Here is a 24,616-nt window from a genome sequence, read left to right as displayed (position 1 = left end):
TAATTTAGTTCTATATTATAGACTTATAGAAAGAGACCTTCAAAAATGTTAAAATGTATTAATGGCACGCGAAACCTTAAATTAGAGTGAATAAATGAAGACTTGGCACACCACTTCTGAAAGGTTGCCGACCCCTGGTCGAGTCCATTCTCCACAAGCATCAAATCCATCCATTTTTAAAAAGAAACAGAAGAACTCAATTGTGCAACCATAAGTAACATGGATGTGAGGAAGGACTGCAGATTCAGGGGGCCGGGGGTGTGAAAGGTTGACACTAAAGCAGAGCAACAGACTCCTGAAGGTATTTTTGCAATATAAAAATACTTTCTTACTCAAGTGTCCAATGCAAAAATTACTACACTGAAAACACTTAGAGTGAGTAATTTCTAACTATTCCCCAAAGGCAATCAAAAGAAAAGTATTACTTTCTGGTCAATTCCAGCACCTCCTAAAATTATTCTTTAATGCAATAATTCCTCAATATAAAAAGGAATTAAGTATGTAAATTTCTGCACATCTAGACAAGACTAAATCTTTAAATAGTAAAAAAAACATTATTATGTTGGCCAACTCAGTGGCTTTTTTCAAGCATGAGAAAAGTTTGACTTTGGAAATAAACTGGCAACTCTTCCAACTCCCACGGTAAGATAGATAGATATATCCTGAAGTACTGTTGTATGATCTAGCTGCATCACAGTGGAGCAGTCCAGCTGTGACACAGTGAGACAGTGTTTAGAAAGACACATACATCATAATTCCATATGGTCGTCTGGACAACGGCTCACTGAAGAGTTTTTTCCCTTCCCACTCAAATTGAGAAACTAAAAAAAATGATGTCAGCGCTAAAGTTAGCCATCAGCCTAGCCTCAAAGTTGGTAACAAGCAGCCGCTGACGACAATGACTCTACTGACAAGATTTTTCCTGACAAAAATCAGTGGCTGGGATTCTCGCCAGGTATCCAGGGGAAGTGGATGGCACAGAGCTGAACTGCTATAGTGTAACTAAACAAGAGTATAGAACACTTGGTAAAAGAATAGGACTAAGAAAGAGATGGTGTGAGATCTGATAATTAAATATACTGGGCACACAAAGCCTTTTATGGCTGCGTTACCTTGTACACATATAGCATTTACCACCAGTAATAATAAATTGGTAATCAAGGTTTACGTCTGATTCATTTCCTTCTCAGAGTATAAGCTGTGGGTGTTCAAATGCACCGAGGAAAAAAGTGCTTCATAATATATTGTTGTAAGCCAAAGTAATGTGGGCAATTGCTATTTTAGAAAGTTTATTCATCTAAAGTCTTCTGTTTTCAAATCAGTGTGCGCACACACCTGGAAGTCATATGATACAGGCTAATTCACTTTTTATTTTTAAGCCTACAGGAAGATGGACAATTTTCACATATACATATTATTGTGAGCAAAGAGACCCCAAAACTGATGTATTATGACACTGTTCTGAAAGAGGAAAAAGCTTTTATTTGGCACATCAATGCTATGTAATGAAAGCCTCTGGCTACAAATATTTTCTTTCATAAGAAAAACAGAGACTTCATTTACTACCATTTTCCTTTGTATGAATTGTGTTTGCCTTTTATATTACAGGAGAGTCTCGTCTTACGCACGTTTAACATGCGCAAATTCAGCTTTGTGCGGTCGGCAAAAACAAAAACAAAACAAAAAAAAGAAAAATAACAATTTTAATCCTGTACCTGTAGTGCGGGTGATTCCGCCCATCATTATACTCAATGTAATTTTGACTATATGCAATTTTCACTTTACGCGCTGACAGCGGAACGTAACCCCAGCATAACATGGGACTCGCCTGTAATTCTATCCTGTACATGGCACCACTTGACTTTTACCTCTAGGTGGACAGCTTTACTATAGCAGAATGCTACTATTAAGCAGCACAACTAGGAAAACCAGATAGGACCCACCCCTCCATTGAATGAATAGCACCTCAGGATAATGAACAGTTTCAGGAGCAAATTGCAATTTTTTTAAATTTCAGAAATGAAAAAGTTCTAAAAAGATGAAGGAAAACCTTAATATTAAGGGAAAAATAAGATTTATTGAAGTGTGTTGTCTTTACACAATCGCAGAATTATAATTTGTGAATAAGCAATAAGGTGAAAAAATTACATATTTATAGATAAAAAATCAAGAACTTGATGCTACAGTCAAGGAATAATGAAATAATCCTAAAAAAAAAATCAAACTGATGGCTAATTAATAGCATGCACCCAATTCTTCAAAAGACTAACACTAAGACCAAACTTGTCCACAATTACTGCCACATCTATATAGAACAGACCTCATCTTAAATTGTGTAGTAAGCTTTCTCCAGAAGAATTATACTATATCTGGGTGAAATTCATTTCTGTGTAGAAGGCCCACGTAAGGCACTATACCCAACTGAAACTCTTAACAAGTGTCTTTCATGTGTCCCCTATACAGAACTGAATTTTATCTATCTTTAATCCTGTGTGCTACAGTATGCAACATGCTGCCATTTCAAACCACTCCATATTTTGCCAAAAGAAAAACTACTTTAATAATTTAATCCATGGGGTCACAACTGCAGGCAGGGCCGGCTCCAGGGGTTTGGCCGCCCCAAGCAGCCAAAAAAAAGCAGCGATCGCGATCTGTGGCAATTCAGCCGGAGGTCCTTCACTCCGAGCAGGAGTGAGGGACCCTCCACTGAATTACCGCCAAATATGTGAAAGTGCCGCCCCCTCTCCGGAGTTGCCGCCCCAAGCACCTGCTTGATAAGCTGGTGCCTGGAGCTGACCCTGATTGCAGGTAAAGGGTAGGCAGGCTTAGAGGTCTTGTGGTGAAGCAGACAATCTACTACTTCATAACAGAAGTTTGACACTATTAATTTATTAATTAAAAACACATGAATTAAAAGCAGCGGAAGTGTGATCTCAGGATAGATTATCGCTTTACAGACTGGTAACAGTTATCCTGCAAAGTAAGTTAAATCTAATCATCTAGTATTGAATAAATTAGAGCACAGGGCTTTTTAACAGGCATTCTTCTGGAAGTCAAATATTAAACTGGCTTTGAACATTAATCCCCCAGTCATCCCAGCCAGCCAACAGCATTGAAAACAGGGTATGAGGACACTGTGTTTTAGCCAGTCTTTACAGTATAGTTTTTGCTGTAGCAAAGATGGAGGCCCATTGGAATTAGATGGCTAGATAACAGCAACAACATTAGGACCAGAAGCTTCAGCTTCACCCAATTCCTGTTTTTCCGTCTCCTGTATCATTTTCAACCATTTCTAAATACATATAATAAATAAAGGGATCAACTGTTTCAAAATATATTAACCATATCCAAATAAAGTACTATATTGTACAATAAATTGTAATGGACAGATATATAGATACACACATGTGCATATTACATCTGATATACCCTAAAAATCTATATAAGTAATACTATAATGAGTCTCCCTCATATACACACATTCTCTGAACGTCAGCAAGTATCAGCTGTAAAAACCAAATACTTTTTGTAACAATTCTGGACTACCTCCATTTCCACAATTCATATTTCAACAACAGTCCAAAAGAGAGTTTTCAATCTGAGCCAAGATAAAAAGTTTGTTTCTTTTCCTTCCTGTTTTCAATTTAAAAAGCCATTCCTAGAAGTAGGGCTATGGAATCTGTCAACCCCAAATGCCAGCTGCTCTCAAATTAACTTCTCTAATAGGCAGGATAGCTCTACACACTGGAGCGTTAATCCTATTGTACACAAGAGAGGCAATGCATCAACCTCCAACTACTGTAACAGGGTTAGAACTAGTAATCACAGAAGTGAATATTGAGTTTTGGTTCTCATTATAACAGAAGAGAGTGGGTCACTCCTCAGAGAGCTTAGAGAAACATTAACTAAATTACTCCAGACCTGACACTATGCACCTAATTATTTCATTGATTTCCTAATGCTGGTGCCTAAACTGGGACTCCGCGGAAGCAAAGAGCACCATATTTCAATCAAATGGTGGTTTTAGATGCTTTAACAGAACAGACGATAGGTGTAGCTATACAATATCAACATGAATTTACATGTATTCCAGGAAGTTCCTATAGCTGGGCATGTTCAAAGTTCATGTTGATGCTGGGGGTGAGGAACAGGAAAAGTTAGCTAAGTCTCTACTTCAAATACCCCTTCAAGCATTTACTTAAGATAGTATCACTGCTGTTGCCACCTGGGAAATCCTGGCAGCTGAGCACACATGGTGAAAAACTGCAACAAGGAGAGAAATACCTATTTTCAAGTGACTAAATTTAAAAACAGACCATATCAGTCCTGGTCATAACAGGAAGCTAGTTTCTTCTTCTATCTTTCCTCATCACAGCCCCGTTTGCCTTGATAATTAAAAGCAATAATAATTTCAGAAATATGGAATTTGGTTAATGTCTAAAAACCTACAAGAAAAGAGTTCTCAGTGGTTTACAACCTATCATCCGCAGACCCCTGGGGGACCACAGAGTATGTCTAAGGGTTTCTAACGGGATCTGCACCTCCATTTGAAATTTTTTAGGGGTCCACAAATGAAAAAAAAAGATTGAAAACCACTGGCCTATCTGAAGGTTATGATGAGAATTTATATGATGGTTTAGAAACTTACAAGGGTGTCTCACAGGTTTACTGCAAACACCTGTAAGACACCATTTCTTAATAGTACAAGTAAAACAGTCATTCAATAATACAGAAGTGCTGGTTTTAGCACTATGATTAAGGCTATATGTGCAGTTCTGTTCTACTTTCAGAAAAATAACACTCATCCGTAAAAACTGCTTTCAGTTAGAACCAGGTATATTAGGCCTATACCCACAGGGAGCACTTTTGTTGTTTTATCCAATATAAATTAAAAAAAGTCAACTATATTTGATATAATTTATGAATAGAAAATAAAATCCAATCTTCGGCTATGACTCAATACCTCAAACAGGACTTTGCTTTTAAAAAAAAGATTAGGTAATTACTGCAGAAAGGGGGCTTAACAGGCTACAGGTATTCTGAGAACAAATTACATACCATTATTTTATTCTAATATGTATTGTTTAAGAAAGTAAATAGATCCATATGTAAAGACCATGTTGCTTTAGGATTTGAAAATGCTGTTGATATGCAGTCAAACGCTTTAGATAGCCTAAGCTTGGCTACTGTGTGCTCAAACACCAAACAACATCAGCAGATTTGAAGACATTTTCCCTAGTGAATATTTGATATTAAGTCACCCGTAATTCTTCAATTAAGCAGATGTACTCTTTTATACAATGCAATCGAACATCAATGAATAACTAGCCACAAGTATATACGAAAATAGACGCAGCACTCTTTAAACTGATCTTGGGACAGCAATGATCCCAGAAAAAGGGGAGAAATTCAACACTTGAATCAAACACACATCAGGAATATACTGTTGGGAGCAGTTGTTCCCTCTAATTTTTCCCACGCATGTTGGTGCATATAACAAAATTCATGTTGCAGGCGTGGAGACGAGGGGTTCAGAGTATGGGAGGGGGCTCAGGGCTGGGGTGGTGGGGGCTCAGGGCTCCGGCTGGGGGTGCAGGCTCTGGGGCGGGGTCAGAGATGAGGGGCTCAGGAGGACTGGGGCAGAGGGGGCTGGGGTGTGGAGGCTGAGGGCTCCGACTGGGAATGTGGGCTCTGTGAGGCTGAGGATGAGGGGCTTGGGGTGCAGGCTGCCCCAGTGCTACAAGGGAGAGAGAGAGAGAGAGGACTCCCACCAGCTCACTCTCTCTGCAGCAGCACCCAGGCTGGGCAGAAGAGGCACCTCTTCCTCAGCTGCAGAAGGTCCTGCCTGGGACTGGGTTGGTACTGGGGGAGGGGTACCACTCCCCAGCCCACAGCATGTCCGGGGTTGGGAGAGAAGCATCTCCCCCTACTGCAGTCCTGAGCGCCTGTATGGTACTTAACAGGCTGCTGCATGGACATGCATCTTAGAGGGAAATTAGGTTGGGTGATCCTTCAATATAAAGTAATTTTTTTTTAAAAGGATAAAGCCAAACTACCAAGGGCATGTCTCCAGAATGCAGAATAGCTTTTTCCTAATGTGTATAGTATATTAGGACACTGTACCAATTTAAAATATCACCCTTTTTAACAACAGTGATCTTAATACTGACAGAGGTCATTATAAACCATTATACACTAGAGACAATGGTGAACAGATCACATCAAAAAAATTACAGTAGGTTAGTAATTAAAATGAAAAACAAGCTTAAGCTTAAAGACATGTATCTTAATGAATTTGGATGCAAATGTATTACCTTTGAAAGCATTCATCTAAGGACAATTTCTGTAGAGTTTGGCAACGTGCTAGTGTAATTTAAATGTGGGTGTTTTGGGGTTTTTTTAAATTTGTATCTGTTTGGGAGTTCTGCCAATTCTGGATTTTTTTTTCCTCCACATGAGTAAAGTCATGACATAGATGCAAGGTACTACAGCACACTTGTATGTATTAGAACAGTCTGACACTCTACTGTCCCCTACCCCTCATCTCTGGATCCGCAATGAAAGTAAAAATAAATGCATTAAGATATTTGATGAGATTTCAGGTTGAATGTGTTCCTTTAAGTCAAATATTTTCAGGCACGGCTCCTCATCTCTAGCATGCCTGACAAATTGACAATAAATAACATTCCTATCTTTAAAAAAGTGAATAACAGACAAACTATATACTGTTAAATGCACAAATAGAGCTAGAAAACACTCTCTCAAGTACAGTAATCTTTGCTGCTTCTTGTAAAAATAGGTAAATTCAGACTAAAGCAGTTGGTGTTCCTTTAAAACACAAACCGCTTCTTAGCATGAATCAGATAGAAACAATTAAAAACCCCAAGACTGCGATTCTTTAAAATTGTGGTCAGAACTGAATTTGATACACTGTAGTTTGCTAGCGCATTGCACCTCTCAAGACTTCAAACCTTCATTAAAAGTGTGGGTTTGCATTTGTGTCACCAGAACATTCTCGTTACTTATTTTTTTGGCCACCCACTCCCTTTTCCAGTCATCTGCGGCTACAATCTGGCCTCCATCCTGCCCTTCACACACAAACAGGCCATATACAATGAAGTCAACATTTGAAAGTAATTATAGGGACTTTTTATGAGAGAAATATGGACAGTCTTCAGCTCCCACTGAAATGCTGTAGCCTCCCTGAGCCAACAGAGAAAACAGAGTGTGAGCTTTCAAGAGAGATTTTCATGGGACTGAAAATGTTTAAGTTCTTGCTGTAAAAGTACTGGGCTATTTTTCTTCTCACAACATGGCACTTTTAAATGGAATTAGCCCAGTCAGAAATGCAAAATTCAGACCCCTTATATTCCTGAACAGTATCCATGAAAACCCTTCATGAAAACCTTAATATTTCTATAAAAGGGCCACTTAACTGTTCATCTAGAAGTTACTTCTGAAAGTTCATGTGGAGCCAAGTACAGTGGGACGAAAGAAATGGTTCACGAAGAACATGAAAGTGGAGCACGCCAGGCATCAGCATGGAAACAATAAACTAATGGGCACACCCAAGTGGGAGAAAGAGAACCAACAAAGTCTTGGAAAACGAAGTAGAGAAATGAGAATGCTTAACGTCCAAGGTATAGTGTCCGCAAGTGTCAGAGCATCGTGATGCACATTGTAGTGGGGCTAGGTGAGAAGGAAGCCCAACACAAACAGTCAAGGAGGGTGGAACTGAACTTCTCATTCCTCTCACGCAAGAGCTTAGTGAAAAAGAAGGACACATTTGGAGTTTGAGTCAGGAATAAAGTAAGGGACAATTTTTTGTTCCTACTATTATGAGCTGAACTAGATTTTGTCCTTTTCAACTACTTGTCAAGCAGAAGTTAATACTCTTTAGCTGATATTTAACATATCAGCATCCCACAGGAAAAAAGGAGTAGTGGGTTGTTTTTCCTCTTTGTCAACATACAATAATGGGAGGCCCTATGGCAAGAAGGTAGGGAAAGGGTTGTTCTCACAATCCAACTGGTAGCCACAACCAAAAACTAGATATTTAAAATCCATAAGGTATTTCTTATTACACTTAAGTTAAAGGCAGTTCAAACAGTTTAAAATGCTTTGATAGTGTCCTTTTAAATAAGAGGATTAAGTACTACTAATGTAAGAAAGCATTACCTCAATTGTATTTAGGAATTATAGATTTTAAGACAGACATTCTGATTTTGTTTGTTCACTGCCTCTACAGAATTTCCAGGCCTAAATTAAGCAAAGTAGAGGGTAATCCAGGCTCTATGTATATACTGCTTTATACATGATTATCTGTAATTTACTATCCCTTGTTGTTTACAATACAAGACCAATACTAATGAAGATAATAAATATTTAATTTTACTATCTGGTACAGCAGAAAAGGATGTGAACCCCAATCATAGTTCCATCTAAGTCAACAGCTTGCCACAGACTTCAATGGTACAAGATGTTGCTCGGGGGGGGCGGGGGGTGGAAATCCAGTTGCTGCTGTATGGGCCTATTTAATATAGTACAGCATGCCACAATAAATATAGTAATCTTAAAAAAATAATCTTTATAAAAACAGTTAGCAACTGTTCGATTATATTTTAATATAAATGTGTAATAGAGAAGAATTATTACTATACCACATAGTAATGTTTCCTGAATCACCATTTTGTTGATATGTATGCAAATTTTATTAGTAACTCTAAAACAAGGCCTCTAAAAATATGACTCCGTACCTTCGACAAAACTAAATTTAACTGCAGGCCTATGTACTTTGCCAGGCATAACCACCCTATTACACTGATAATGAAGAAAAAAAAACGGGAAATGTAAAAATTCCAATAGGCTATACAATATAGAGGAATCAAGAATTTCATGTAATACAAGTACCAGTCAGATTCGGTCACTTTTAATGGTTCTCCATGAGAAGCTTGACTGATTTTTATAGGGACTATTTGTAAAGTACTACTCAACCTAAGCAAAGGTGACAAAATCAACCCCGATAATGATGTCCTGAGCATTTCGCTAGCAGATTCTGAAATTCCTTAAAGTATTCCTATTGTAAATACAGAATCTGTAGGCTTTGTCTGGATAATCAGTTTTAAATGAAAGTGGTGTATGTATGTGATACCAAGTGCCAACGTGATAGCAAGTAATTGAGCACACAGACATTCCAACCATACAGCTTCCCTATCAGATTTTCCAGTTTAAACATTTAAATATTAACTTAAAATTTTTATAAATTGGTAATAATTTAAACCATCCCTTCTGAACTATAGCTAATTCAATTATGCAAGTACAGCATTATTGTTTAGGGAATTTTAATGTCTATAGATACTGGTTGTTTTCAATTTGCAGAACCTGTGTTACATTTAACTGTAATTTAATTGATTAAAAAGCCAACTAGATGTGATAAAGGTAAGTAATACTAACACACACATGATTTTGTGTGGCACATCTGGATTTTGTTATTCCTTAAGTGACTGAAATGTTAATTTCTGATTTGAAAAGCTGGGTTTCAAAAATATCCCTCCAAACTAATTTGGAAAAGAATCAAACAAATTAAGTTATTTGGAATTCCACCTGCATTTCACAATTTTTTTAAAAAAAAAATATTTATAACACCATGCTTGTCCTGGGGTAATGTAATCTACTTCTACCTCAATATAACGCTGTCCTTGGGAGCCAAAAAATCTTACCGTGTTATAGATGAAACCACGTTAGATTGAACTTGATTTGATTCACTGGAGCGTGCAGCCCCTCCCCCCCGAGCGCTGCTTTACCGTGTTATATCTGAATTCATGTTATATCGGGTGGCGTTATATTGGGGTAGAGGTCCTACAGACACCAACTTCTGTTGGAGAGAGACATAAGCTTTCAAGCTTACACAGAGCTCTTCTTCAGAACATGATGCAATACTAATGCTAGAGTACAAAAATTTTACTTGCACACATGGTATTATAGACATGGGTGTATTAGAGACACAGTTAATGTTAAGATGGCTATTCCATTCTTAAACTCTTATCAGTATCTTGTGAATTTCTTCAAAGTTTACTTCTCATTCTTGTTCTAATTCAAAATATTTTAGCTCTGCAAAATTTGAAGCAAGTAGTTGCATTGTATAGTGGTTGCAATAATATAAAAATATCATGGAAACTGCAGCTTAATGGCAATCACTGTATGTTAGTGATTACAGAGAGTAAGCATTTATAAACAGATACCACACTGTGATCATAAAGACATTGAAAACTCCCATGGATAAGTTTGAAGCTTTTCTTAAAGGTTCATAGTGTCAGATTCCAAGACCAGAAGAGACCACTCATTATTCGGACTTCATATATAACAGAGGCAATAAACAAAAAACTTTCCCAATTCCTAGAGCATTTCTTTTGGAAAAAACACTCACATTTAAATTCGCTAAAAATTGTCAGTGACGAAGAATACACCACAACCCCAGTAAATTATTCCAGTGGTTAATTATTCTCACTGTTAGAAGTGTATGCCTTATTTTCCAGTCTGAATTTGTTAAGCTTCAACTTCCAGACATTGGATCATGTTCTTTGCTAGAATGAGGAGCCCATTTTCAAATATTTGTTTCCTATACAGGTATTTTTAAGATTGTAATCAAGCCACCCCTTAATATTCTTGTTAAGCCAGATATTGTGATAGACTCAAGGAGCTCAATCTAAGGCAAGTTTTCAAATCCTTTAATTATTCTCATGGCTCTTCTCTGAACCTGTTGTAATTTATCATTATCATTCTTGAATTGTGGGTACCAGAACTGGACAAAGTATTTTGGCAGCGGTCACGCTAGTGCTATAAACAGAGGTTAAATAACATCGCTTCTCCTCCTCAAGATTCCCGTTTACGCATCCAAGGATCTTGTTAGCTCTTTTGGCCACAGAGTCACACAGGGAGCTCATGTTCAGCTGATAATCCACCATTGTCCCCAAATCTTTTTCAGAGTCACTGCTTACCAGGACATGGTCCCTCATCCTGCAAGTATGGCCTACATCCTTTGCTCCTAGGTGCATACATTTAGCCATGTTAAAACGCACATTGTTTGCTTTTGCCCAGCTTACCAAGTGATCCAGATAGCTCTATATCAGTGACTTGTACTCTTCATTATTTACCACATTGTGTCATTTGCAAACTTTATCAGAGATGAGTTTATATTTTCTTCCGGGTCATTAACAAAAAGGTTAAATAGCATAGGGCCAAGAATCTATCCCTCCAGAATCTCATTAAAAAAACATCCACTCAATTAGAATTTCCCTTTTACAGTTACATATTGAGACCTATCAGTTACCCTGTTTTCAATCCATTTAATATGTGCAGTATTAATTTCGTATCATTCTAGTTCAATAAAAATGTTATGTGGTACCAACTCAAATGCCTTACAGAAGTCTAAAGTTATTACATCAAAAATATTACCTCTCTCAAACTTGTAAAAAAAAATTAAAAGATATTAAGTTAGTTTGACAGGATCTAAGTTCCATAAGCCTTTATTGATTGACATTATATTACTCTCCTTTCCTTATTAAAAAAAGAGAGTCCCATATCAATTGCTCCTTTACTTTGCACAAGATCAATTTCAAACTAACAGGCCTATAATTATCTGGGTCATCCTGTTTACCCTTTTTAAACAGAGACACAACACTAGCTTTCTTTCAGTCTTCTGGAACATCCCCAGTATTGGAAGAGTTACTGAAAAAATCAACATCAACAGTCCAGTGTGCTAGTCAACTAGACCTTTTAAAAACCCTTGGATGCAAATTATCTAGACCTGTTGATTTAAAAAGTCTAATTTTAGTAAATGCTGTTTAAAACACCTCCTGAGATACTAGTGGACTGGAAAAAGTATCATAATATGATATGGCTACATCTGTTCTCTCCAAATACAGAGCAGAAATAATTTACTGAAAACTTTTAACATTTCCACATTATTTTTGATAATGCCACCACTTCCATCAAGTAATGGACAGGATTCTTTTTGTTCCTAGTATACTTACACTTCTTATTGTTCTTAACTCTGGCAGCCAGAGAGTTCTCACTGTGTCTCTTTGCTGCCCTTATTAATTTTCTACAGTTCAAGCATCTGATTTATATTCATTCCTATCAACCTCTCCTTTCTTCTGTTTGTTTATATACACACTTTATTTACAGCTGCCTTATTTCTCATCTGAACACAGTCAGCTTTTTAACCAACATGGCCTTCCTTCATTGTGGCCAGGGGCAGCTCTAGGCACCAGCAAAGCAAGCACCTGCTTGGGGCAGACCATTTGCAGGGGCAGCATGGGAGCTGAGAACCAACAGGGGGCTCTGGGAGCTGTAGTTCCTTAGTTAGCTCCCTGCATATAGAGCCAGCCCTGGAACAGGGAAAGAACTACATTTCCCAGCATTCCCTTGGCCACTATCAACTGGAAAGGAAGGAGGAGGACCTCTTGCGGCAGTCTGCTGTGATTGGAGAGTGGTAGGGAGACCGTATTTTAACATTCAAAAAACAGGACACTCCAGGGGGAGGGAAGCCCCACCCTGCCACCATCCACTCCCTCCGACTGCCCCCCCCCAAAGCCCCAGCCCATCCAACTCCCCCACCCCGCTCCCTATCCCCTGATTGCTCCCTCCCAGGACCCCTGCCGCTAACTGCCCCCCAGGACCCCACCCCCTATCTAAGCACTGCTAGTCCTTGTCCCCTGATTGCCCCCTCCCAGGACTCCTGCCCCTAACTGCCCCTTGGGACCCCACCCCCTATCTAAGCCTCCCTTCTCCTTGTCCCCAACTGCCCCCTGCTGAGATCCCCCCCCAGCTTCCCCCCAGGACCCTACCCCCTACCTGTCCCCTGACAAACCCCTGGGACTCCCATGCCTATCCAACTGCTGCCTGTCCCTTGACTGCTCCCCCGCACCCCTGACCCATCTAACCCCCCCTTCTCCCTGCCCCTGACTGCCCCCCCCAAACCTCCACCTCATCCAGCCCCCCCTGCTCCCTGTCTCTTGACTGCCCCCCCTGGAACCCCCTACCCCTTCTCCAACCCCCCAGCCCCCTTACCATGCCACTCAGACCAGCGTGTCTGGCTCCACGCAGCTCCAGAAACGCTGCTGCATACATGCTGCTGTGCTTCCCCACGGAGCCCACAGCCCACCCCCCCCACACACACACAGAGCACCTGCCTTCCAGATTTGAACACCTCAAAATTCAGGAGTGCTCAAGCTCAATTTGGGCAGCTGTTACTTCATTTCTCCCAAATCAAATATACTGATCCACTGTAACTTGCTGTAGAAAAAGTAGGATAAAATTGAGCAAGAAATGCTTCCCAGGACTGGAATTGCTATTTTCAACAGCCGTTGCCTTTTTTGTTTATTTGTTTGTTTAAAAGGAAGACAGTGATATTGCTTTGGCAAATTCCCCATAGAAAGAAAGAGTGGAACAAAAGAATAATAAAAGCACCTCAACTTTTCCTCATTTATGGAGGACAGTCTTATAATATGCATCCAGATATCCTCCAATCACACAAGCTGAAAATTGTTCCACTTTACTGCAGCTCTGTAACCATATGGGAACCAATCCTGTCTTGTGTTTGGTGCACATCCAAAATTCCTGCTGAATGACCTGCCCTGGGAGCGAGTTACCAGTGACCCAGGGCTGGGGCGGAAGGAGGGTGCAGGTGGGGGGGGTGAGAGCCCAGGGCTGGGGCAGCAGGAAGTGTGTGTGGGAGGCACTGGTGGGAGGGAAGGGGGGAAGCCCAGTGCTGGGGTGGCAGGGGGTGGGGGTGGGGAAAGCCCAGGGCTGGGGCAGCAGGGGGGTGCGGAGGGGAGCCCAGGGCTGGGACGGAGGGCAGCCAAATTTTTTTTTGCTTGGGGCAGCAAAAAACCTAGAGTTGGCCCTGATTTTGGCTTTTGAGGCATCTAGTGAATTTGACTCAAATTGTTCTCAGCTTTGTGAAATTGGCCCTTTTAAAGCACCAAGTACATATATCACTGGTTTTTACTTTATTCTACATTATTGTACATTATCAATGTAATCAACCCATGATCATTTGTACCTAAAGTACCATTATTTTTTAATTCTGTGATAAGTTCCTCTTTACTAGTTAAGACTAGGTCTAATATAAAATTCTCCCATGTTGGATGCAACACTTTTTTTAGCTAGGAAATTGTCATCTAGAATTATTTAGAAATTCCAAGGATGATGATGTAAATATATGGAGATATACCTCTTAGAGCTGGAAGGGACCTTGAAAGGTCATTGAGTCCAGTCCCCTGCCTCCATTAGCAGGACCAAGTACTATCCCTGACTCTTCCCCCCCCGATCCCTAAATGGCTTTCTCAAGGGCTGAACTCACAACCCTGGGTTTAGCAAACCAATGCCCAAACCACTGAGCTATCCCTCGCCTCATGTGCTAGCAGCGTAAGACCTCCAGCATATATCACTCAAATTGAAGTCCATCATACTCTCACAGCTTTTTCCCCCCCCCTACACATTGCAGACAAGTGCATAATGAGGCAGTCATCCTGTTTGCTAGTGCAATTTGGTGGTCTGTAGCAGACACCAACTAATACCCCATTTTGTGCTATACCTGTTAGGACATTTGAATCCTTATGGAACAGATCATTTTCTCAGTTGTCAGTAACTTGGAAACAGGAAATGCCATTTTAGATTGTGTGCCATAACCCCTCCCTTTTTGCCCACTCAGTTTTTCTGAAATAAGTTATAACCATCGATTTTAACATTCCAGTCAGGGAACTTGACACCAGGTTTCAGTAATACCAAGACCACCAAATTTATTAATAGGACATCCCTTCTGGCTTCAGGCAGGAAAAACATGGCACATCTGTTGCAAGTCACTACTATTGTTCCACCCTTGGCCATCTCGAAATTGCATGTAGATCTGAACGACACAGTCCCTCTCAACTCTCTGAAACATTTTGGTTAGCTGCTTTTGTTCACAGCGCTGGAGTTCACCTAGCAAATTACTTTTAACACCAAATCTCCCTGATTGCTCTCAGCTCAGCCCCTCACCACCAGGGCACAATTACTCACAGAGAGCTGAAATAACAGGAGCTTATCAAGGCTTCAAGAGTTGGTTCTAGCCTCATGGCCTTTACTAAGGCACCAACAAACAGAATGGTGTCAACTGCCTATTCAGTTTGTGGGGGGCCCAAGCCATAAATTTCTAGAGAATTAAGCTCACATTTATAGAAGGGATTTTAGTATTTGCAGCTATGAAATAGAACCTTAGAATATGAACTAAGTGCAAACAAATGGAAGCAACATTCTCATGAGTCTGCATAGCCACAGCTCCAGTGCCTTTCCTGCTACTAAGAAGTTACCCAAACAGTAGTCCAAAATTTACAACACTCTGTTCAGTTTGACTGCACATACTAAAAAATCCTACAGGCAGCAATGAAACTTTCAACCTCTAGAGACCAGGCAATTAAAAAAAAAAAGTTGACCTTCTTTAATCAGAGCAGATCTAGACAAGCATAGTAAAGACACCCAAACCCTGTCTACGTAAGCATTTCAACCAGTGGTCACACAAATAGCAGAACACATCCAAAAATTGTTAGTACAGACAATGCCCATATGAGCAAAGTGTAATAGGACATAATATTTTGTAAATACTTCTGAAGTAAAATGTATCTTTTCTATACACATGTGACACATAGCATCCCCACCTACAGCACCTCTACCTGCAGGCCCCAGAGCAAGATATGAACCCCCTGCCTCAGTTTCCCTCCTACTAAGTCCCCAGAAATAGTCCAAAGAGTCTTTTTTTGTGGAAACAGCCCTTGTGGGCTTAATTTATTGCAAAATAAAGCCCGGTGCATATAATGATTCCAAACACTGCAATCCACCAAATACAGCCCTAACATCCTTCACCGCAACCAGACTCTCCAGCACTGCCCTCTTTGGCCCCCTGGCTTACGCTCTCTGGTTCTGAGAGCCATCAGACATCATCCTCCGCTGGTCTTAGATGTCAGTCCTGTCCACCCTTCTCTGGTATTGGCTCTCTCTGGCTCAGGAAGAACAGCTAGCTAGCCCCTCCACTGCTTCCTGTTCATTCCTCTCTCTTCCCTGGGAGAGCCTGCAGAGCTTTCTGCTCTCTGCAACTTTCCCCAGACACCTCTTCCAGACTTTTCCCAACTGGCTCTCACCAAGGTTTTCCCCACCCCCCTCAGATTCCTGATCCTTTATAGTCCCCAGGTGTTGGACTTTTCTCTTCACTGGCCAAAGTAGGAGCCCCTCTTCAGGCACAGGGAGCTAGACCTAATTCATTCAAAGAGGCCAGACACCCCAAGACAGCATGGGATTCTGTACTTTTGCACACAAAGGTTAGGTATGAACATACTGAAAGACAACTGTATTGCATATACAAGTATCCTGACTTTCATATAATTAAAATCACACGCCTAATATTGTATTAACAAATGCTTTCTGCATTTGATATAACTTTAAGTAAATAATGCAAGTTTAATACAGCTTTTGGAGAAAAGAGTCTTTTTAGTGCTGACGATGTGCTCGGTGCTGTATAAGAAACTAAGGCAGGGGTTGGCAACCTTTCAGAAGTGGTGTGCCGAGTCTTCATTTATCACTCTAATTTAAGGTTTCGCGTGCCAGTAATAGACCTTCTAAAACACATTAAAATGTTTCTCTATAAGTCTATAATATATAACTAAACTATTGTTGTATGTAAAGTAAATAATGTTTTTAAAATGTTTAAGAAGCTTCATTTAAAATTAAAGTAGAACGCAGAACCCTCAGGATGGTGGCCAGGACCCAGGCAGCATGAGTGTCACTGAAAATCAGCTTGCATGCCGCCTTCAGCACACGTGCCATAAGTTGCCTACCCCTGAACTAAAGGAAAGACTGTGCTAGCCGCACTAGTACTATAAATTTCTACTTGAAATGCAAAAACATTACAAATACAGTTTTTGTATTAGTGGGGCATGAAAGAAAAGAATTGGTAGGCTTCCCTGTAATACACCAAATGCAAGAAGGCAATTCTGCATCACTTCTTCTCATAGGAAGCACAGAGGGAAGTAACAGCAGGAAGAAAACTACGCATTCCGTCATCCGCATCACTGACAAATATCCCTTGGCAATCTAATACAAATACCAAAAAAAAAAAAAAAAAAAAAAAAAAGATATTCAGAATTGTTTGCAAGTCAAATGGAAGTTAAATTTGGCAGCAGCACAGAACCACTGCAGTATGACTACTGATGGGCCTCCATATCTGAAGGTTAAACTAAGACTAGCGTTGCAGGAGTCTTGCAGTTCTGGTTTCCGTACTGGCAAGAGCATGTGAATGTGAGACAAGGAGGAAAGGACAGGTGGTAGGGAGTCCAGGGGGCATATATTTGCTAGTGGCAGAAGAGCCTCCAAAGTAGAAAGCAAGTATCTGAAAGAACAGGAAGAGGAGTATGCACAGATATTTCTTGTATTATATGGCATTTCCTTTCCTTCTATGCATACCAATCTCACATTTTCATGCCCTTAGAAAGGTTCACTCACTTCATGAAGCAGAACATGAAAAAAGTTGGGAAGCGTTACTAGGAATAACAGACGCAGTCATTACAAGTTAGGGACTGATGCACAGGATTTCCTTCAACTTTTAATTTATTATTATTTATAGTGTCATAGGTGAACACAGTGCTTCAAAAATGAAGTGACTAACACTCATGAGAAGTGCCAGAACAGGTAGAGAACTGAAACCGACAACACATCATCTGTTAATCGTGTGCCTCAACCCTATTCTGGCAGGACCAACTTATTAGAATGAGAGAGTAGGGCATACCCACCCAGGACAGCAGAATGTGTGAAGACATGCCATCTCTTCAAGAAAGAGAGGAAATGCCAGAAGACAACATAAAGCTGGATACTTATTATCCATAAGGGAGGGAGGTGAAGTAGTTAGAGCCACAATTTTTTCCTATTGACTCTCTTCATAGCATAAGATTGTATCTGGGCACTTTTAGGGACAGAGGAGCTTCTGAGAAAGAGCTCTTTCCTCTACACTAGATTTCACTGCAGCCAGTGAAAACTCTTTGCTACATGGCATTTCAAGGTAAACAGTTATGATCTAGCCTACTCTTCTGTAGTGAGGCGGTGTGGCTCCCCTCCAGACCAGGGGAGGAAAAGCCCAGTCGGAGGCCAGAGTGGGAGGAGCTAAAGAGCTCAGAGCCCGCCCCTCAAAGGGTCAGGCGCCAACCCGGAACTACAAAGGCCGGCCCTCAGAGCTCAGTCAGGCCCCAGCAGCCGGAGCGAGCAGATGTCCTTCAGGGAGCTTGAGACTGGGAACCTCCTGCGACCCAGGACAGCCATCCAGACTGGCCTAAGCTCCCCCATGCCTGCTACCCGGAGGAGCCACTGGAGCTCCACCGTGCCTGCTACCCGGAGGAGCCACCAGACCTACCACCCAGCCACGATGAGCCCATGCTCCTGGACCCCGCAGAGGCCGACGTCAGGACCCAGGTAGGGCCCGAAGGGCAGTATGGAAGTAGCCCAGGGGCAGCCGACCCCAGTCTGGCTGCAGCCTTACCAGAGCCTATGTCAATGTGTTGTGGCCAGGATCCCCACTGATTAAGCAGCAGATCTTCAGCCACTGCTAGGGACCCGCGCTGGGATGCAGTGGAGTGGGAGGGCCTGCATCCCCCCTGCCACCCAACTCCTGGGTGGCAGACTCCCCCTCTCCCTGGCCTGAGGAAGCCAAAGCCTCTCATAACTGTTACTACTGCTCAGCCCTGCCTGAGGGCCTGAACTTCCTGATTCAGTATTGGCTGCCCTGCCCTGACCTAGGGCCGGGCCTTAACTGTGGTTGTTGCTCAGCCCTGCCTGAGGGCTTGAGCTTCCTGACTCAGTGTTTGCTGCCCCGCCCTGACCTAGAGCCAGGCTCATAGCGGTTATTATGGCTCAGCCCTGCCGAAGGACCTGAGCCCCTTGCCCCCACAAGGCAGGCGATTGCTGCGAGAACTGCTGGGCTGTTTTCCCGGACCCACCGGGGTGTAGTGAGCCGGTGTGGCTCCCCTCCTCCTGCCGGAGAAGATCGAGCCCCAGCTGCACTTGTGTACATCTAAGTGCAAAACTTGCAAAACAAATCTGAAATATTTTCCATTACTTACTGTATAAAGTAACAAACTACAAAGGTTTTTTCCCCTTGCAGCCCACTGTTCAAATATACTACAGCCACCACACTTCTACAGGACAAACAAGTTTATCTACTCTCAACTACTTTAGTAACCTCACTAGGAAAAAAGCCAAGACCTGCAGCATCCTTTGCCCAAAGGAAGTACATTCCTGTAGCTGAAAAACCAGCTGGATCAGAGAATTTGCTTATGTACCTGTTATATTTGTTCTCCATACACTGTGTCAGTCTCTTTAATACGGATGTTCCAATTCAATTATGCAACTAATCCAGACCTACAAGTTATACCATTATTCTACAACAACCTTAAATCTAGTTAAGAATAAAAGGCTAACTAATGCTCAAATCAACCTAGAACTAAACTAGACCCCAATCTCAGAAAAACCAACTTGTCTTTAAAACGTATTGTGTTTACTATTTTTGATTTATGATTTTTTTTATGACAGACTGTATATTTTCATTTTTCTTTGTTTTAATTTAAGACTTTAGCACCAGCAAAAGATGCCAAGTGGGCACTCCCAGAGAAGGAAGTCCTCCATCTACAGAGCAGGTGCAGCAAATACGAGTTCTAGCATTCACGTAAAAATGGCTGCAATAATCAATCTGTGTGGGACAAAATGTGCCTGCTCAACAATGCATGTAGAAAGCAGGAGTGGCAAAAGAAATCGAACAGCATTTAATAGAGTTGCAGCAATCTGCCTAGTAATTTTAGCAAAGGATTTTAACATAGTAAACAAAGCTTTTGTAAGGACTATGCTTATGTCCCCTGTTCCAGCTCCCCCAACCTCACCTGCAACCACAGGCTGTAGTGACTTTTCAGAAATAGGACCAAAAGGAGGCAGGCTCCGATACTACTACTTTCTCCTCTACCTCCAACATCTTTGCCTAATTGTTTGTTTGAAGGCCTAGACAGGCAGAAATAAGAGCATCTCAACCAGTATACAGAAGTCCAGTATAGAGGAAGTCAGAAAGTTGCTGGGAAAAGTAATAGTCTGTGTGAAGAAGTGGGGGCAACTGGATTAATGAAGAAAAATCTTCAATTTTTGATTTATTTGTCTAAGGAGCAATGAGAAAAAGGAAACCCAGATTCTGAGAGACACAGGGCAATATACTTATGCTATGCTCCCAATTCAGACTTATGCTATACTACCTGAAAATTTAGAGCTACAATAGCTGGGATGTTTAAGTACCTTTACAAAGAGGGGCTCTAAATCCTACCTGCTCTAATCCATTTTATTTGAAAAAAAATCCTCTTTTCCCCCATCCTCCCATCGCCAACAGCTTACTACTACCTCCACAGCCACTTCACTCTGTTCTTCAGAGACAGAACAAGTGACCAAAAGAGCTGATGTGAAATATATAAAACTCAAATGTGACCATGCAGCACACAGCACAAAAGGAAGGCTACCTAACAGTTTTGCAGAGGGAGACATCCATGTCAGTTGCAGAGTCCAAGGAAGTTTGGTCTTACCACTAAGTTGCATTCATGGAAGGAGAACAATCTGGAAACTGGGCAGCAGATTCGCTTTCATGCTGCCGTTGCCCTTTAGGCCCAGGGAACGGCAACCTTCTGAAGTAAACTTGAGTTTGACTTAGAGGAAGAACATTTATCTGTCCTGGGCTCAAAAGGTGCCTGAAGATGCTACAGCTTTTAGTTTGGTTTGGGAGTGGGGCATGAGGGAGGGGAAAGAGTAGAAAAGGGCTCCTAGCTCCATTACCGTGATTCTTGTGTTACTGAGTCTCTCACAGAGGTATGGAATTCCCACTATGCCCACGCTGGGGTAGGCGAGACCAAGAGGACGCTGATTCTTGGAGGAATAAGGGCCTGTGCAACACGAGGGGCACGCAGGATAATTTCAGTGCTGCGACTGCTCCAAACACCTCTTTTGAGGAGTCACTGCAGCTAGTTAGACGTTTCCCTGTGAAGGTTAATCAGCCAGACTGATAAGCATTTAGTGCCAAAATCTGCTTGGCATCAATTGGTTTGAGCCATCTAATTATGCAGAAGGATAGGGAAGCTACCAGTTTCTAAATTCCACAAGCAAAAAGCTTGAAGGACTAGAGAGGCTTGGGAGAGACAACGAAAGAGGAAGATCAAGTACAAAGGAACAGTGCAACCAGCCAAAGGAAATAGGCAGGATTTTTCCCTCTTTTGGGGGTTGGATGTGAAGATGTGGATGTGCTGCTCCTCCATGCAGTTTCAGAAATACTAGAAATATCTACGTATGTTTTGTGGTTGTGTGCTTTGGCAGTCATTTGCCCTCCCAAATCATCCCCCACTAGTGTTAAACATGACAAGGCCGAGCCTTGCTTTCAAGTCCTGGGCAAGTCCTTTATTCTCTTTGCCCTTCACAAGGTTAACTGACACCTTATAAATCACTGGCAATCCACTGTAGTTTCCAATTTGTGTCCTCTACACATCCTGTTTACCAGGATGACAAGAATGTATTCACAAAGAAGTGGAAATGTTACCTGTACCATGTGTCACTGATTGTCCCCTACTGGAAATTAACAGTTTGTTGGTTTGGGGGCAATTATTTAAACTGAGTAAATGCATTTAGGGTAAAGCAGTGTTTCCCAAACTTGGGATGCCACTTATGTAGGGAAAGCCCCTGGCAGGCCGGCTCAGTTTGTTTACCTGCCGCATCTGCAGGTCCGGCCGATCGCGGCTCCCACTGGCCGTGGTTCACTGCTCCTAGCCAATGGGAGCTGCTGGAAGCACCGTGGGCCGAGGGACATACTGGCCACCGCTTCCAGCACCTACCATTGGCCTGGAGCGGCGAACCGTGGCCAGTCGGAGCCGCGATCGGCCAGACCTGCAGACGCGGCAAGTAAACAAACCGGCCCGGCCTGCCAGGGGCTTTCCCTACACAAGCGGCGTCCCAAGGTTGGGAAACACTGAGGTAAAGGAAAGCATTTCCTGTAAATAACAATACCAGGTTGGATTATCTGAGCCCTGCTACCTAACATGTACATTTATTAGCCCACCTTTATGGCAACAATGTTGCCAGATACAAACTTATGAAAGTGAGTTGATATGGGCAAGGTCATGCTATTTAGACTAAGTATCAAGACCAGCATTTGTTCTTATTTTTGAGCTCTGAGAAGCTGCAAGCCCCATGCCTCTCTCAATGTGTATTTCTTACACTACTACATTAAGGGTACTTTGGAAGAATGTCTCCCACCAAAAGAGCCTGCCAGGAAGTTATCATGATGTCAGGTGAATATACCTATTCTGCAACACTTCCAAAAAGGAGGCCAAGGCACAGTGAAAAGAATTCTGCAACTTTTGTTCTGTCCAGCTCTAATCTCAGAATAGGGCTCACACTTTCTGGGATAAGGACTGCTGTAAACAAAGACTCAGACACATGTATTTGTATTAAAAGATTCCTAAGAATTATAGTTTTTGCTGCAACTCTGCAATAGTCCCTTCCTTCTACAGGGGAGCACTATCTACTGCACAGAACAAGGGACTATGGATTAGGGTTATATTGCCAACTCTATCATTATACTGTTATATGAGTTTGGACAAGCCACCTAAGCTAATTTTTGCAAAAGTTCCTGCTAGTTTTGGTGTTCAACTTGAGACGGACATTCCAAAATGCTGAGCACTCACAGCTCTCATTATTTCAACTGGAGTCATAGGCATTCAACATCTGGGATGGGAGAGAGAGAGAGAGAGAGAGAGAGATCTAGCTCTAGGCACCTCAATTTAGATCCAATAATTAGCAGCCATAAAGAAGCACTGTATCAAATTTCAACTGCAAGGAAGTTTGTTTCAGTGGGGAAGTGATTATATTTTACCTGCAAAGCTACACCTGGCCACCAAGTTAAGAAAACAATGTTCCCTCATTCTTGTATGGAAAAGCAATCCTTTGCCTGTCAAGCCAAAAAACATATTCCTATTGCAGCAGCCTTTAATGTTTCTCTTCATTCATCTCCCAAGAATTGTGTCTTGTAAATCAAGTGCTCACAGATAAACTGTATATTAAGATCCAAGTGACCTCATTTTTGCATGTAAACAGCACAGTATGGGCTACACTAAAAGTTGAAAAACTGTAGAAAACAGGAGATGAGACACTGTTCTTACATACCAGTTGCAAATGTTTCTTTCCTCTCTTCGGTCAGTAACAGTTAAGGATGAAGTTGGGCCAAATACGGTTGGTAAGTAATAGCAGTCCTTATTTCTAGTAGGGTATCAATGCAATACATACTGATGCACAGCAGGGAGACGATACATGCTGAGCGGTGTGGCAATAGACAGCTTACTGTGTACTTAGCTAACAAATCAAGCAGAGACACGTGTAGATAGAGGCAATCCACGTGTCACTAACCCCTGGCCCTGCCTAACGACTGGGGTAGAAGAAAGAAGCTATTACATTTGTATTCTTCTCCACTCCCCGCCCCCCCAAACACTTACTTGGCCAGTGATGCCCGTGATGAGAGCCACCTTCCTGGGATTCATGTCTGCACAGTCCCCTACAGTGAGTGCAGAGCTGGGGCAGGCGTCCTGTGCCATAAGTCTGGAGGGGAGGGGCCCAGTTCCTGGCACTGTGGTTTAGCGGTAGTTGGGAGGAGACCGTGACCAAGGTGCAAGAGGTGGAGCAGGGAGTAAAGATGATAAAGGAAGGACCTGCGCTGCAGCCGCTTGTGGGAGGAGCAGGGCGGACAAGGTGTTGGATGCGGTGACGCGGGCTGCTGGGGCTGGCAAGGGCATGGGCTGCAGGGTGCTGCCTGGACCAAAGATGAAGAGTTGGGAACTGAGCAACTGCAAGGGGGCGGGGTCTGTCCAGGCTCCTACTGCTGCCGGCTACTGGTGCATTTCTGCGTCCCCTGAGCGGCTCCTGCCTGACCGTGCAGCCGCACAGGTGCCGCGCCGCACCCGGCAGCAGCCCCAGGCTCGCTCGCGCTCGGATTTCGGGTTCGCGCTCCCAAGCACGCGCGCCCTCCCTCGCTCCCCGGCTTGAAAAGCAGCCGCGGCGGCCTCCGCCAACCAATCAGGAGCAGCGTTGCTTCCTTAATGAGACAATAGCCCGGGCACAGAACCCGGCAGTGTCGGGTGCTGGGGCCGCTGATTGGATAATGGGGTACAGTGGGGGCGGGGCTGCCTCAGGTCTCAAGCCGGCTCTGGCGGCAGCTTCAGCTACCGCCAAAAGCGAGACCCGACTTCCTCATGCAGCACCGAGGCGGCGGCAAATGCAAAGAGCGACATCAGCCCAGCCGAACGGCTGCTCCTGGAGCCTACCGCGCCCCCTGCAGCGTGGAGGCGCGAGCCCCTGCAGGTAGCCGTAAGCGCCCTCGCCCGGGCAGGCACCACTCGCCGCTCTGATTAGCCTGCAGAGGCACAGCCCCTGTTCCCCGAGCAGGCCCCCGTGCGGGACCGTGGCACAGGGGGAACTAGCAGAGGCAAAGGGAGGAACAGCAGCAGGAGAAGGCGGGAATATCGCGGAG

At 42.6% G+C, this 24,616-nt stretch overlaps 1 protein-coding gene across 2 annotated transcripts in view; it reads right to left on the bottom strand.

Annotated features, from left to right (window-relative positions):
- Positions 1 to 24,248, bottom strand: part of GMDS (GDP-mannose 4,6-dehydratase) — a 550,007-nt gene extending 525,759 nt beyond the window's left edge. The window contains exon 1 of one of the 2 annotated variants that reach the window (XM_050940197.1): positions 23,586 to 24,248. In XM_050940197.1, the coding sequence (XP_050796154.1) occupies positions 23,586 to 23,684 (99 nt within the window). In that variant the 5' untranslated portion in view covers positions 23,685 to 24,248. The remainder of the gene's footprint in view (positions 1 to 23,585) is intronic. The other variant, XM_050940196.1, reaches the window with a different exon arrangement.
- Positions 24,249 to 24,616: the final 368 nt, after the last annotated feature.

This window comes from Gopherus flavomarginatus, chromosome 2 (assembly GCF_025201925.1).
Source record: "Gopherus flavomarginatus isolate rGopFla2 chromosome 2, rGopFla2.mat.asm, whole genome shotgun sequence".
NCBI classification, from domain to species: domain Eukaryota; kingdom Metazoa; phylum Chordata; order Testudines; family Testudinidae; genus Gopherus; species Gopherus flavomarginatus.
This window is presented reverse-complemented; position numbering and strand designations above follow the sequence as displayed.